The sequence below is a fragment of the Malania oleifera genome, chromosome 6 (assembly GCF_029873635.1).
Source record: "Malania oleifera isolate guangnan ecotype guangnan chromosome 6, ASM2987363v1, whole genome shotgun sequence".
NCBI lineage: Eukaryota > Viridiplantae > Streptophyta > Magnoliopsida > Santalales > Ximeniaceae > Malania > Malania oleifera.
The window spans coordinates 98,335,147-98,351,519 of NC_080422.1; the positions used below are offsets into that span (position 1 = coordinate 98,335,147).

General features: G+C 35.1%; 2 protein-coding genes across 9 annotated transcripts in view; both read left to right on the plus strand.

Annotated features, from left to right (window-relative positions):
• The first annotated feature begins 870 nt into the window (after positions 1-870).
• On the plus strand, positions 871-13,163 carry LOC131157666 (VIN3-like protein 1). Of its 7 annotated transcripts, none has more exons than XM_058111985.1 (6): positions 871-1,017; positions 1,424-1,486; positions 2,216-2,291; positions 9,019-9,655; positions 10,848-11,137; positions 11,263-13,163. In XM_058111985.1, exons 3-6 carry the CDS (start codon positions 2,261-2,263, stop codon positions 12,453-12,455), a joined length of 2,151 nt encoding a protein of 716 aa, XP_057967968.1. In that variant the 5' UTR covers positions 871-1,017; positions 1,424-1,486; positions 2,216-2,260; the 3' UTR covers positions 12,456-13,163. The 7 variants fall into 7 exon arrangements, with proteins under 7 accessions (XP_057967968.1, XP_057967970.1, XP_057967967.1 ...); XM_058111987.1 differs by having other exon boundaries at positions 872-1,017; positions 2,191-2,291; XM_058111986.1 differs by lacking the exon at positions 871-1,017 and adding an exon at positions 1,075-1,146.
• A 1,134-nt stretch (positions 13,164-14,297) lies between these two features.
• The window catches only part of LOC131157667 (fe-S cluster assembly factor HCF101, chloroplastic), a 33,601-nt gene continuing 31,525 nt past the window's right edge, over positions 14,298-16,373 (plus strand). The window contains exon 1 of one of the 2 annotated variants that reach the window (XM_058111992.1): positions 14,298-14,554. In XM_058111992.1, the coding sequence (XP_057967975.1) occupies positions 14,365-14,554 (190 nt within the window). In that variant the 5' untranslated portion in view covers positions 14,298-14,364. The remainder of the gene's footprint in view (positions 14,555-16,373) is intronic. The other variant, XM_058111991.1, reaches the window with a different exon arrangement.

Here is a 16,373-nt window from a genome sequence, read left to right on the forward strand (position 1 = left end):
TTTTCGATATTTTATGTTCGTGCGGATATGTAAACTTGTTCATACACACTAAATGCATATATAAGATACACGTACTTTATCAGCATAAAAACAGAGATGAGACTCAAAAAGTTAACAATTAATATGTGTTATAATACATAATAAAATGATTTATGATTGTTTTTTAACATATTTCTTTAAATCACAAAATAGCTATTAAACTTTTTTATATGTACAAAATTAATTTTACTATTGTACCATGGCACTTATAAATAATTTTAAAAATATTTTTTAAATAAAAAATAAAAAATAAATTTATAAATACTTATAGAATAAAGTAAATATTATTTTTATAAAATATTATTTTAATTGACAAGTGATATAAATATTTTTATTTTATTTTAAATGTTCAGAAACGGAGGCTTTGTGGGACAAAACACATGAGCTCTGTTGGACTGGACCGATTATCCCCAAGGGAATTGGATCGAAACCGCTATACAATTAGTCAACCATAACGGGAAACTGGCGGCTTTTGATCTGACGGTCCAAATCAAACCACGCGTAAGGAGTTATACGCCGCATCCATAGGTTGGGCAAAACTCTTATTTGAAAAAATAAAAAATAATAGTAACCGATGTATGAAAATAAAAAAGGGCTCTACCAGTCTATCAATAAAAAAAATTCAATAGGGAACGATAATCACGCTACGCTCTTCAACAGCTCGTGAGATGCACCGTCGAATAAGAGAACAGCAAGGTGCCTCTCGTACTTCCTGCGGCCAGCAGAGCGATCTGCGCTTTTTGAGACAGAGCCGGCTTCCCTTACGCGCTCAGTCCGCGCGTGCTGTACCGCTGCTTCCGCTCTAAAACGTGAACGACTCGTACAAGCATCAGAAACCAACTAACGACGAAGAAGTTTCCTTGGATTCATGACCTCCTCTAAACAAAACCCTCCGGCGTCTGCGTATGGGTCCATCAAAACCCTAGATTCCCCGCTTCTCTCTTCCTGTTTGTTTCTCTCTCCTCACATTCTTCTCGGGTACTTCTCTCAGATTCCTCCACTTTTTCTTTCTCTCCGCCTTTAATTTGTTTCCTTGTATTTTTCAATGAATGTCGTGATTATTGGACTCCTCGCGTGCTCAGATCCGTTCTTCTTTTCGCGATATTGGTTGCGTTCTGTTTTTGTTTTTGTTTTTCTTTCACTGTGATTTCGCAAATTATTTGTGTTTTTTGCCGATTGAACGCGTGTATTTAAATAATCTTGAGTTTATAAATTGTTTGAATTTATTTGCTGTTGTAATTGGACAATGTGCGGACATATATATGTGAATCACAGTTGAAAATGCTGCGAATATGACTACCTTGTGCTGCTTTTATTCATTTATTTTATTTATTTATTTATTTATATTTATTTTCTCTCTTGTTTCTGGGTGAACTATGTGAAGTTTAAGAATAAGCGTGGATTCGTACTCTGAGGTGCTAAATTAGCATGCCAATGCATATATATGGTAAGTAAATAAATGGTTTATTTTTTAAAGTGTTAATAATTTTGTGGAGCGATGCCTTGTGAGCAGAATAGTTGCATTGTCTTTTGTTGAGAAGTTTCACTTGTATATTCAAAACATTGTAATCTGGTGTTGTTCTTGATTTTGTTGGATTATTCATGAGCTGCATCTTGGAAGGTATACGTATGCTTCTGAATGCCCATCGTTGTAAAACTTTCAATCTATGTTCCAGTCGCTGTTAAAATGATAAGAAAAATGGAGTAGAACTTTAATATTTGGGAATTGGGACATGAGAAAGGAAAAAAAACCCTCCAATGGTCTACTGCAATTGAATGTATTATTATTAATTTTTCCTTTTGTACCTTCTGTTCAGCTTTTTGAAGCCTTAACTACATAAAGGATCTGCCTCAATTTTGGTCTTCTTTTATTTTCCTAATTTTTCTCAGCAACCAAACAGAGGTTTTTTTTATTTCCCGATTTTGAAAAAATAAGCGAATAAATAGCTCTAAGGTTTTTTTTTTGGTTCAGTACAGCGAAATTATTTTCCCTCCTTTTGAAATCAAAAGTAGTGCTAGTTTTTGCTTTTAAAAACAACATATATATATTTCACATTTCTAATTAAGCAATATATTTTTAGTTAAGTATTTATTTGTTTTCTTTCAAACTGATCATCGTATTTGCATTTTCTGCAATATATGGGTACTCAGGTTTTGCACTAATTGATTGTCCCAGGGAAGGTAACTTAAAGCCTTAAACTCTTAATTAAGTTTCCAAAGAATGGATTTGGAAGATAAATTCCTTGCTAAAGGTACATTCTTGTTTTTTTTATCTGATGCGGTCAATATTTTTTTATGTTACTTCTATAATTCTTGGATTGCTATTGGCATAACAATTGCAGAAATCAAAGAAGTATATTGACAGTTGACAATGATTGTGATTTTCGTGCTGATTTTTTGCTATGCATCATGAATTTTGTTTAAAGTATACAATGCTAAAATGCATCAATCTCTCTTGAGTTCGAGGTTTATGAATTTTGCACTTTCCTCCTTAGAGACTTTTGAACTTTTAAAATCTACTAAGTTTAATTCTTTTGGCAGTCAATGCTCTTATTCTTAAATAATTGTTATCAAGGTGTGTTTTCATTCGTAAATCATTAAAATGAAAAATTTATCCTTATAGAAAAAATTATTTATTTAAACTTCAAAACATATTTTAAAAAAATCCAAATTTTTTTAAATAGTAAATTTTCCCTACAAAATAATTCTCATTTTAAAATTATTAAAATTTTAAAATTGCTACTTTAATTATTTAACATTAAATTGGTTCATTTTAAACATTTAAAATTTTGAAACAATAATTTTTTATAGTTCAAAGCATGAAAAATTATCATATGATGTAATATTTACACTTTTTTGGATGAATGTTTATTTTTTAAATTAATATGAAAAATATGGTGTAAAAGGGCATATATATCGTTTTAAAACATAAAAACACTCTTTATTAATTCTCAATTAACTCTGGACGGTTCTATCACAAAAAAATAATTTAACTTTAATGGAGGATGTTACAAATTCAAAAACATTTAAGTAAGATTGTTTATTTTTTAAATTAATCTAAAAAAGATGGTGTAAAAGGGCAAATATGTCATTTCAAAACATAAAAACACTCTTTATTAATGCTCAATTAACTCTGGACAGTTCTATCACAAAAAAAAATTAAACTTTAATGGAGGATATTACAAATTCAAAAACATTAAGTGATATTGTTTATTTTTTAAATTAATCTAAAAAACATGGTGTAAAAGGGCAAATATGTCCTTTTAAAACATAAAACACATTTTGTTAATGCTCAATTAACTATGGACAGTTCTATCCCGAAAAAAGAATTAAACTTTAATGGAGGATATTTTAAATTCAAAAACATTTAAGTGAGATTGCTGCATTTTACCCTATAATTCCACTTGGAATGCAGAGAAAGAGGACTTTATTCCCTCATGGTTACTGCCTGGTCTTTCTTAGTGTGTTAGTAACTCAATATTTTATATGTATGTATGTATGTATGTATATAAATTGCAAATTTTTGCATCTCTCTCTCTCTGTATCTCTCGTGCGTGCGGATTCATCTTGGCATTCTTCTATTTGCATTTCGTTTCATTAATGTTTTAAACAGTCTTTATGTTTCATTATTGCGTTGCATCACATGGTATTTTTTTCTCATTACAACTATTACATGTGATTAAGCACAAGTTGGAATTTTCTTCTTGCATTTTGCCAGAGAAGCACTACATTATAAGCAAAAAGGATTCTTAGAATATTGGTTATATATTGAGTGGTTTAAATGACCACATGTCCCATGGTATTTATTCTCTAGTACAATTTTATATGCATACATGTGCTTGTGTGGAGGGGAGCTTAGGCGCAATGGTAAGGTTGTCGCCGTGTGACCTGGAAAGGTCATGGGTTCGAGGCTTGGAAACCGCCTCTTGCAAAAATGTAAGTTAAGGCTGTGTACTATAGACCTGTTGTGGTCTGCCCCTTCCCTAGACACACGCATACGCGGGAGCTTTGTGCACCAGGCTGCCCTATATATGTGCTTTGTGCACCACGCATACATGTGCGTGTGTGTATTTAAGCACAAGTTGGGATTTACCTTATACATTCTGCTAGGGAAGCACGGCCTATGTAAGCAAAAGTAATTTAGATAATTCAATGAGTATTGACTAGTCTAATGGCTAAATGTCTCATTTGCTGCATTTATAAGGTGATTTTGGCCTAGGATTCTAGGTTAGGCTTCTTAGGACAGAACATATAACAATATAAAGCCACCATACCCAAAAAAGTTAGCATGGCAAGGAAAAGAAGGGAGCTTTATTAAAAATACTGGGGAATGTGAAATGCAACTTGGTGTTGATTGGGAAACTTTTTGTGAAATTCTTGAATGTGCCAAAGTTGGTAAACAAGAATGAGTGTAAATATTGATGGAATGATGGAACATTTAAGGGAAGGTTTGACAAACAAATCCATTGATGCATTTACAAATACAATTATGCAATCATAAGTGATCATCATAAATGCATGTCATTTGTATATAAGATGTGTTCCAGTAACTATAGGCATTTTATTGCATATATGAAGATTTGAATAGCGCAATTTTAAAATCACTTTATTGATTAACTTATTTTTTCCATTGAACAAATTAAGTGCATTGTTGAAGAATGGATATCAAGATAGGCAGCTTCAAAGTACAAATGTTCTGTTCTTGTATTCATTACAGCCTCCTACTAATTTCTAGTATTAATTAAAAGAACTTGAGGCAGTTTTCCATATGCACTTCTTGATCATAATATTCAAAAAAAATAAAAAAATTTCAGCATTAACTCATAACCACTCAAAATTAAATATTTAAAAGAAGTATACATGAACTTTTTTTTAATCTTTTTTTTGGAGAAAAAAGAGGCAATTTATTGCAGAAGAGAGAGAATACAGAAGCGTAAAAAATCCTCCCTATTAGAGATGAGAACCAAAAAAAGAAAAAACCAAAGACACATCATAACAAAAGTGCCATCCAATCATGCTGAAGATCTGAAAAACACAGCCCTTTAAAACAACTAGCTGCAAAAGCCCAAAATGATGCTATATGTTGTATCCTAGGATGCATGAATAGTTTCTAAAATAAATATTTTAAGTTTACATGTTAATCATTTAAAATCAGCCACTAACATTTGTAACAGTTAAAAACTACTCATAATTACTGAAATTTTAAATCCAAATACAAACATTCAACTGTATCAACACAATTGAAAATCAAGAAGCTTTAAAAGGCTCTCTTTACTGAAAAAAAAGGAATTTTGACCTAACTGTCCTTCAAAGATTGAAATAATAGTTATTTTCCATCAAAGTTGTTTGGTTTGTCAGCCAAATAAACCAATAATTTCATGAAGGATGGAACTCCAAAGCTACTCCAAGCCTTTCCTTCCAAATACCCTCCCGAGCAAAAAATTCATCTGTATCAAACTAGAGACCCAAGTAGCTACATGCCAATCCCCAAAGACTTCTTATAGTTGAGAGTGGAGAAGGAGATTATTAATGGATTCCTTTATTAAAAAAAAAAAAATAAATGAAGAAGTATAAGAGGTGATTTACTCTGGTTTTTCCTGTATGCAAAATTTCAATGTTGAAAATGCAGCCTCAAACAGCTTCCCTTGTGAAAAGGGCTAGCTTATTAGGACCTTTGGTCTTAACAAACTTAATAATTTATTTAATCCTATGTTTGCTGTTAAGAGTATTATATGTTGTGTTTTTGTGCAAAGCCACATGGACCCAAGCCCCGAAACAAATTCTTTTGCAGAAAAGTATTTATGGAAGTATTATGTATTTCCATGACTCTGTCTTAACTTATACTGAAATGGATGTTAAAACCATTGTTTAACCTTTTTTGATTTTTTGGGGGGGGGCGTTGTGAATTGGGTCATTGGAAAATATATGTCAATTGGTGATGATAATAACCAAGAATTTACAATTGATCTATTAATTACTGCAAGCAGACAAAATTTTCTTTCTGAAATTGTATGGCTGATCTTTTAAATAATGGAAAATGTTTGACAGAACTCGTATTTTGAACCTCAGTTGCACCCAAGTACAGAAAGAAAAGTTGCCTAAAAGAACACGTGTTGCATGTTCATCAAACCCTATTTTTTTGGCGAAGTTTGGTCCTTTATGACTGTATTTGCCAATTAAATGTGTTGCAGTTATTGCCATACAAGAAGTTTAGGTCATCATGTCCTGTCATCCTCCATTAGGCCCGAATGAGTAAAGTTCTAGATCCGAAGCAGGTTATTTGGATCTGGTGATATGGTCCAAGCCCAGTCTAATAACCCATTACTGGCCCAAATATTTGATCCAATCTGATAATGACCCGACCCCATTAATATTTATACCAAATGTGAATATTTCGTTAGACGAGTAAAAATATAGCGGCAGATAAAAAGTAAATATGGTAAAGAGTTTAAGTTTCCAGGGGTTCTTTTATAAGTCGGAACCCTAATGGCATCTATTCGCTTGGCTCTGGCTGCTCCACCAGCACCGAAGTTTCTCTGTTCCTCTCTCATTCCATTCTTTTCGTAGAGAGTAAGAATACATTGTTCATCAACTATATTTAGAAGGCCAAAAATTTCTGGAAAATCTTATTAATTTTTTGATACATTGCTTTCTGGTTTTTCACAGAAGACCTATCTAATACCTTTTTCCTTTTTTCAGATTCTCATTTTGGGATAGGTAGTAGATCTGATGGTTTGGTTTTTTCTGGAGTGCTCGTACTAGATGCTAATAGATATCAAGATCTGATATGTTTTGATTCTATTTTGTTCAAGATGATTGGATATTTATATAGATATGTATTGTTTAATTTTTGAAACAAAATGTTATTATCTGATAGTGTGGTATATTTTGAGATTTGATTCAGTTCAAAGGACGTCTAACATTGTCAGGTTGGATTACGTAATCCAGTCCAATCCATTGCAGGTTTTTCCCCATCGTTTTGAGATCGATTGTTTGTGATGAGACTCCAGGGTGGGGATCATCTTTGGAGTTGTCTTAGTAAGACTCCTGGGTGGTGACTCACTTCGGTTATGGTTTGTTGGTTTTGAACTTGTTGCTTGCTTGGTCATCCAGTCCAATCCATTGTGGGCTTTTCCTCTACAAAAGCATAGTAAATGAAAGAAGCACCTGATCTCACGTCACCCGCACCTGATCTCACATCACCCACTTGATTCTTTATTTCTTTCTTTTCTTTTTTTATAGATCCATTATGACCATTGTCGTTGAACTTTTGACGGTGCAAAAAAGGTTTTTTTTTTTTTCAAATACACATTCGCACATTTCGTCTATCATATACTTCCCTTATTTCTGGAATTGACATTGTTCTGCCCTCCTATTTTTCTTAACCTTCATTAATTGGTTTTGTGTTGTTTAGGCAACTAAAAACCTATTATTTCTTTATAAACTTAAGAAGTTAATAACTGATGATAGTCCCTCCCATTTTCTGTTACATTACTTCTGTTATTTCATCTAATGTTTTAAAAGGCTCAATCAATGTTTGCCTGAAGATGAGATGTGCTCAAAATGCCTTGAGGCATAGTCTAAAATGCCAAACCCAGAAAAGGCTAATGTACTATACACTGAGGCTTTCATGTTGTAGAAAAATCCAGGCCTTTTATACTTTTTCCTTTCTTTCTTTCTATTTTTTTTTTTTTTGAGACTTATCCGTTTGGGTGTGAAAATATCAAATTAGATTTGGCTAGAAAATTTTAATCACATGTTTATGTGAAAGGAATGTCATAACGTCAGTTGATCTCTAAAACTCTTGAACCTCAACCTTTCCAAAATAGTTGAGACTTGCATCTTAGATCATGAAAAACATTTTGAACTTTAAATTGGTGTAGCTGTCTTTTAGCTTGATTTACTCAGCTATGGATCCCCTTTAAAATTTGTCATTATGAAATTGAAAGAGTGTGACGACTCTTGGCTTCTTGATCAATGAACATGCCTTGAATTTTGGTATAGAAATCTCAAACACTGAAGAATTCAGTTAAAATGTAAGCGATTTCTTCTGCATGATGTGTTTTCATCAAAGTGAGAAATATTTGAATGCTAGTGTATCATTCTATTTTCTTAAAAGAATTAAAAATCAATAGAAATGTATTTGGTTGAAATCATCTTCTTCTTGCATATAATGGGGTATGAAAGTTGGGAATCCTACTTTAACATTGGCTCCACTTGGTTGATCATGTGTGTTATGTTACTTAGGCTAGTCCGTGAAATGAGTAATTGTCCACATTCACCATCATAAGTTACTTCTGTTAGTTATTTGGCCTGCAAGTTAACTTGAATAGAAAATTATTGTCTTAAATAAATGGCTTTTGTGTACTAATATGCTTGACTTTTTCTGTTTCATTTGTTTTACCTGTCTGCTAACAGAAATGGGGTATCTATTGTTTCCATTTATTGGGATTCCTTACATTCATGTTCTATACTTCAGAGAGTGTGTATGAGATTTTTTGTGCATGTTTGGATTAGACTTTGTTAATATTGATGCATACTAACTGGTATGTATCAGGATTAAAGCAATGTTTGGAGCCATGTAAAGAAGGATGCTGTTGTGTCTCAGTGAAAATTTAAGGAACTGTATCTATTATTGAACCCAGCTGGAAAATTACAAAAATAATTCTTCACAGGTGATTTAAAAACCATGTTCAGATGCATGCACCTGTTAATGGTAGTTGAAGGCACTAAATCATAGATGGGAAGGCAGGAAAGGGGATGGATGGAGTTGTGAAGAAGCAATTATAACATTGCTTCCCTGTTAGTTACCAATGAGGGCATGGGGCTTCTGAATACTTCTTATATGTATAAGTTTTTATGAATGTCTTAAGAGTGACTAAGCTGTATAATAGATACTTATAATTCAGTTTTCCTCTGTCATTTTAGTCTGGTTCGGTATTTTCTTATTTTTTCTGTTTACTTTTGTTGTATATGTAGTTTCTGGCATTCAAAGCCTTTCTTCCAGTGTCCAAAGCACACCGGAGAAAAATGGACATTCAGATGATGCTTCAAGAAGTCCAGAACTTCTCCAGAAGTTACTGAAATCTGGTCCAAAGAGAGAGCTTCTTCGAACTTGTTTTGAGAAGGAAAAGAGAAATTTAACTTCATCGAAGTGCAAAATGACAGAAGTGAAAACAAGCAATAAAACACTCAAGAACCAGGAGCCAAGAAAAACTTCTTCAATCCCCAATGGCCAGCTTTCTTCTAGGAAGCAACACAGAAAGGGGGAAAACCCAGTTCGACTTGCACCAGTTGCAGAGCAGGCTTCAGACTATGGATGTTTGCACTCCTGGATCTGTAAAAATTCTGCCTGTAGGGCTGTGTTATCCATAGATGACACATTTTGCAAGAGGTGTTCATGCTGCATCTGTCACCTGTTCGATGACAACAAGGACCCAAGTCTTTGGTTGGTATGTACATCTGAATCTGGTGAGGGAGACTCATGTGGGTTGTCTTGCCACATTGAGTGTGCCCTCCAGCGTGAAAAGGTGGGGGTTGTTAATCTGGGGCAATTGATGCAGCTTGATGGGAGTTATTGTTGTGCTTCTTGCGGTAAAGTTTCAGGAATACTTGGGTGAGTAATATTGATACTGTTTTGGGTAGTAGATTAAATAATAATGCCTGTTTTACTCAAATTTGTTTGGTTGAAAAATTGGGTGGGTGTTTGTTCTGTTACAACAAACACCAAGCCTTAAGTCTCACTAGGTAGGGTCTGCTACGTGAATCTTTTCCCATCAATTTGCATGATCTTGGGCAATATCCTTTGACAAGTGGAGCATTGTTGAATTCTTACTCACTGTCTTAGTCCAAGTTATTCAAATTCTAGCACTCCCCCTTCTACTGCCGTAAGCATTAACTAGCTCGCTCAATGGTGGATTGTTTGGCCTATATTGTTGGTGCCCAAATCATCTCAAATTGCCCTTCCCTTATCTTCTATAGGTGCTATGCCTAACCACACATGTTTTCATTTCTTAGTTTGTATTTTAGATTTGTACCACTCATGCACTTCAGCATTCTCATTTTATCAACTTTTTTACTTTTTGGATGTCATTCTTCTTAGTTGCCCAACATTTTGATCCATGTAGCATAGCTGGTCATACCCATTTTGTAGAACTTCCTTATTAATTTTAAGGGTATTCTATGATCACATAGCACACTTGAAGCATTTTTCCATTTCAGCCCAACCTGCTTTTAACTCTAGATCTCTGATCTTCAATTTCTGCTTTTACTTGCATAATAGTTCCAAGGTAATGAAATCTACTAGTATTATTAATTTCTTGGCCTTCAAGTTTTATCTTTTCTTCAATATTTCTTCTACCATGACTAAAATTACATTTAATTTATTTTGTGTTATTTTTATTTATTTTAAAACCTTTAGATCTTAAAGATCCTCCACAATTCTAATTTAGTTTGTACTCCACCTCTAGTTTCATCAACCAAAACCCTAAACAATATCATCAGCAAACAGCATAAACCAGAGACTCTCATTTGGAAGTTTTTCCAATGTGATTTTTTTTCCCCTATTGTATCACCTTAGATGTTTCTGTAATGTATTTTGTGTTGTGTTTAATTTTCTGGGGAATGATTAACATGAGAATAAACATCACATTAATGAATCAGAATGTCTGGTAAACTAGTACATTGCTCTGTTGACTCTTTGTTGAGGTGGAACCGAAAAGAATAAGAAATTGGATGACCTGTTTATTGCATATAATTTAGGTTTTTTTGTTATGAAGAGACTTACGTGATTGCTGTTGTGATGGCAGATGCTGGAAGAAGCAACTGGCTATAGCTAAGGATGCTCGCCGTGTTGATGTCCTCTGTCATAGGATATTATTGAGTTTCCGGCTTCTGGATGGTACCTGCAGGTTTAAAGATTTACACGAAATTGTAAGAGATGCCAAGGCCAAACTGGAGACAGAGGTTGGTCCAGTGGATGGAGTTTCAGCCAAGATGGCACGGGGTATTGTCAGCAGACTCTCCATTGCTGGCGATGTGCAGCAACTCTGCTCTCTTGCTATTGAAAAAGCAGATGAATGGCTGGCCTCTGTTTCAAGTAAGAACCCAAACTGCAGGGGTTAGAATTTAAAACCTATAGTACTTCCTCTTTTTTTTTTTTGTGGCTTTTAATAGCTTCAAAATAAACATGAGATTAATTTTAATTCATTGCCTCCATTGCAGAGGATTCACTTCCTGCCGCTTGCAAGTTTCTATTTCAAGAAGTGACATCTTCTTCTGTTGTAATCATTTTAATAGAACTGTTTAACACATCGTCTAATAATATTAAGGGATACAAACTCTGGTATTGTAAGAGTAGAGAGGAGAAATACCCAAAGGAGCCTATTTGTGTCTTTCCAAGAGCCCAAAGAAGGATTTTGATATCAAATCTGCAGCCCTGCACAGAATACACTTTTCGAATAGTTTCTTATACTGAGGATGGTGATTTGGGTCACTCTGAGGCGAAGTGTTTCACCAAAAGTGTGGAGATAATCCACAAAAATTCCAATTCAGCAGTTGCCGTGATTCATAAAAAAGAGAATCTTACCCTTGAAGGGAGTTCTAGTGCGAAGAAGGAGCCGATAACTATGACAGCTGATGGATCTTCTCTAGGATTCAAGGTAAGAGACCTTGGAAAGATCCTGCAGCTTGCTTGGGCTCAAGAACAAGGCTGCTTCGAGGGGTTTTGCAGTGTTGATATAGAAAATTGTTGTGGAATAAGCAAAGCAATGAAGCATGAAACTGCAGAAGAGCAGGTTCCATGTGTTTCACGTGGGCTCGACTTAAATATTGTTTCTGTGCCTGACCTGAATGAAGAGCTAACCCCTCCATTAGATTCTTCCAAGGATGAAAATAATGGATGTACTTTGGAGCAGGCTGTTGATGCAGATGATGATGTTGTTTCTCATGATACTGAGAAGAATATTCTAGCAAGGTCACATGGCAATGGAGATTCCCAGGCATGGACCCATGGGCAAACTGGAGAGTTGGTAGCTGTTGATTCCCAGCCTGAATTGTGCAGGAAAAGGGCAGCATGCACAAACGAAGAGATGCTTGAGTGTGACAGCACTCTGATTAATGGGTCACCATTTCGAATCGCAAACAGCTCTGGTTGCTTAGACGAGAACTTTGAGTACTGCGTGAAGATTATCCGATGGCTGGAATGTGAGGGTTACATTAAACAGGAATTTAGGCTGAAATTGTTAACATGGTTTAGCTTGAGATCAACAGAGCAGGAACGCAGAGTGGTCAACACCTTTATTCAAACGCTGATTGATGATCCAAGTTGCCTGGCGGGACAGTTGGTTCACTCCTTCTCTGATATGGTATCCAACAAGAGGCCACGAAATGGTTTCTGTAGTAAACTTTGGCACTGATTGAGTTGGAATTCTGAAAAGAAGGGGTTTGCTTCCTTATCATTTATCGTTCTTGTGACTGGTGGATTTTGCCGTTCTTTGTACATGCATTTTTTCGTAATCACCCTCGAAAGTGATTCATTTGTGTTACAGACAACTCAATCACAACCAAAAGATGTGGGTTGCTGTATGCAGAGGCAGTTAGTCATTTTTCGTGGCAGGAAGTGGGGTTCTCAGACCAGAGATGTTGAATTAGGGGGCATTTGTCATTCCTGTATGTCCCTCCTATTTGAAGCAGTAGAAGCAGTTTAGTCAGTGGAGGATATTCATGTTTCTGTATATTCTGTTATTATTGCCTTATATTATTAGTATTCAAGGGAAGTTGGGTAAATGAATCTGGTATTTACTTGCATGGGGTTACATTTCTCTATGCAGTCTTGTGATTTATCTGCCTGCAACAACTCACCTGCTGCCCATCTTTTTGTGGTTAGTCTCTGATTGAAAACATGTAATGCACTGCTGTTCATGTGGGGTTCGTCTTGTGGCAAATGACGTAGTTTATAGATTGAGATATTTAGCATTGCAATTGATGGTCAGCAATGGCAAGACAAGGACAATGGATTTTCTATTGTGGGTAGGAAATTTCACTGTAACGGGAGAAAAAGAAGTAAAAAGATTTAAATGTAGGAATAGAAGTACTGAAATAGTTCATTTGAACTTTGTTTCCCAGTGCATTCCATTTAGTTCTCTTTAGTTTCTATGGAAATAATTCCCTCTCTTTGATAAGCAGAATGGATTAGTGGTGAGTCTCACAGTTGGCAGCTGCCCTTGTGTTGTGCGTTCTCTTCATCACCCAAATGCTACCTATTGTGGAATTGGTAGTGAGCTTTTATGTTGCATCCCAACACACATTATTTATTGCTATTACAAAAGACAATGATCTTTTCTCAAATTTGACAAAAATGTAATTTTGGGTTGAAGAATCTCACAAACCTCTCTTGACATTTGAATTTTATTCCCCTCAAAATGTTTGTCTTTTTAGCTAAATATTAGGGGAGATTTGTGTTTAAAACCTCAGGGGAGGTTTTTCTAAAAGCTTTATAATTTTATGGAAGGTTTTTGAAAATTTTTAAACCTCACAATAGATCAATATCTTTTACCTTTATTTTTCAGATATTCTATCCAACTAAAGATGAGTGAGTTTGGGAGGATGAGTGAGTCCCATAGAAAACTTAAATCTGTTATTGTCCATAGCTAATGATACTATGTGGGTTAGAGTGCTTACATGGTACCTTTCTATTGGGTGCATTTTTGTTTTTTTACTAATTTTTGGTTGGCGAGGTATCTACACCTATTTTTGGTTTATTAGAGGCTCAATGGATTACAACTAGTAGCTCATTCTCATTTTTGTAGGCCCTTTCCACACCCTTTCAATATTAGAACCCAAATTTGATGTTAATGAAGTTCTAACCTCTAATTATAAGCATACCTATTAAAAAAAAATGTGGTTATTCGTACTAGAAATGCATATTCCACTATAGTTATTTTGGCCTAGTCTTTGGCTCAAAAAAAAGAAAAAAATAGAAGATGAAAATGCAAAAAATACAGAGAATAAAATAAAATTTTAAAAAAAAATGAAATAGGGTTGGAACCCCGGGCCCGTGTGTTTAGGCTTCCTATACAAGGTCAACCGTTCTAAAAGATTGGGCCGCAATGGGCTCAGTGGAGGCCATATTGGCCCATATAAACTCACCGAGCTCTCTTGGCGCAGAGCAAAGATCAGGAATACCGTTAATCCTGAAAGAGCTGGTTGTAAAACGGCGTCGTTTAATTATATTGGATTTTGAAACGTTTCGTCCGTTTGGAAGTTGAAACATGAGGCTGAAAAGTTTTCCGCCCCACTCCATCTATCCCTCACCCTCTCTGTGAAATGCAAGTTCTTCAAGCCCCGTCTTCGCCATGTCTCTCCTTAAGCTCAAAATTGCCATCAGAAAAATCACTTCCAGTCTCAGCATTCAAATTTCTCTCTGTGCAGTCCCAGAGACATATAAACTCGATGTGGGGATCGCATAAATCATCGCTTCTCAGCCGCATAACTGCTGAAGCTGCTTCTGTTGAAGGTAGTTCCTACCACTTCCCAGCAACACCATCAACTTATTTTCATTTATTAAGTCTTTTTTTCTGGGAAGCACTACCAAACTACTTTTTTATTTTTTTGAAAGCAAGAAAACTACTTCCAAAATGCTATAGAAGAGTGCCTGAGTGAACCCTTCTGCAGAAGTTACATAATTTTCTGCAATTCTGTGTAAATGTTGGAAAGGTGGAGGTTTTCTATTTTTTTTTTGAAAAATTAAAATAAATTGTATTCCAACAGTTAACATGCATAGTGGTAGCTGGTAGAGATCAACATTGTGCAAACAGCCATCTCGCTATTCACATGCTAATGCTTTTTAGTTTTAATTATTTTTAGTAAAAAAATTGTCTCGTTAATATTGTTTGTTTTATTTATGTCGCTCCAAAAGATTAAACCACGTCAAGAAATTAATTGTATTTTCTTTATCATTGAGTGTTAACTAGGTGGCGACCCTTGCAAATCACAATTTCAGGAATTTGAAAATTAAACTTATTTACAAAATTATAGGGATGATAAAATGGAAGAGAGGTAGTAAAAAATTTTAGGTTGGGCTCCATCGCAAGGCAAAGGTAATTGTAATTATTAGAATTTATTATTTAATCTTAACTGTAAAATTGTAGGGATGATGCAATCAAAGAAACATTGTGGAAATCTCCCACTAAGCTCTCATCTCAGGATAGAGGAAAATTATGTAGTTATTAACATAAATTATAAATTAGTTGTTCAAGAACTAGTATGAGATGAGACGAGTGTATGATCTTCCAAAATTAGTCGAACCATATTAGATTAGATTAAATTAGATATGTTTTTACCATTTTGTTTCAGCTATCTTTCCCAAGCCCTACATGGAAAAGATATCACTTCTTTTGTCTTAGGGAAGGTATTGATTTATGACTCATATTCAAAGGGGTTATCCACTTGAAGCCTATTACAAGTGGGAGGTCTCGCGCAAGTCCCTTACCCTACATGCGCGAAACCTCCTTGTCTACTTAAACCAAGCCTAGTGAGAGTGCATTGCGGGGCTCATCCCCTGCAGTACGATACAATACGTTTGAGGCGTAGTGTTATTGTGTTATCATATGAGGGTATTTTGGGGTTTTCTTATGGGCTATATATACATATTGTAGCCGAGAGTTGAAACCCTAAGGCATTTTTTATTTCATGATATAGTGAAAATTGTGCAGGCACTCCATGGACGTATTGCCGAACCACGTAAATTCGTGGATCTTCTTCCCTTTTTTGATTTTATTTATTTTTCATATTTGCTTTGCTGTGCGTATGTGTGTGAATAATCTTAGGGCATAATTTCTCGACAATTGGTATCAGAGCACTAGGTTCAAGCTGGGTTTTCTAGGGTTTGTATCTTGATCATAGCAAGGATGGGTGAGGTGAAGACTAGGTTCGAAAAATTTGATGGTAAAGGGAACTTCATGTTAGGATTTGGGGAGTTCATAGGTGGGCTTGATATACATCGATGACACCAATTTGACCTAAAAGATTAAGCCTATCGGGTCTTGGACCCAACCATGTATATAAACATCCATCTTCCATTCTATTTTTCCAATTTGGGACAAACTCACTAGTGGGATTCTTAACAATCTCCCCTTGACTAGTGAGTTCCAAACACTCCCCCTTGAACAGAAGTCATTACTTGATCATCTTCATGTCATGCAACCAACTAGGAGCCACTACTCAACCATGTGAAAGAGTGTGAAACCATAGGACTCCACTCATTTGCGGGATTAGTATGTGTAGGATCCACCGCTCCTCTTGTACGAGATCAACATCCATAAGAACACATGCAT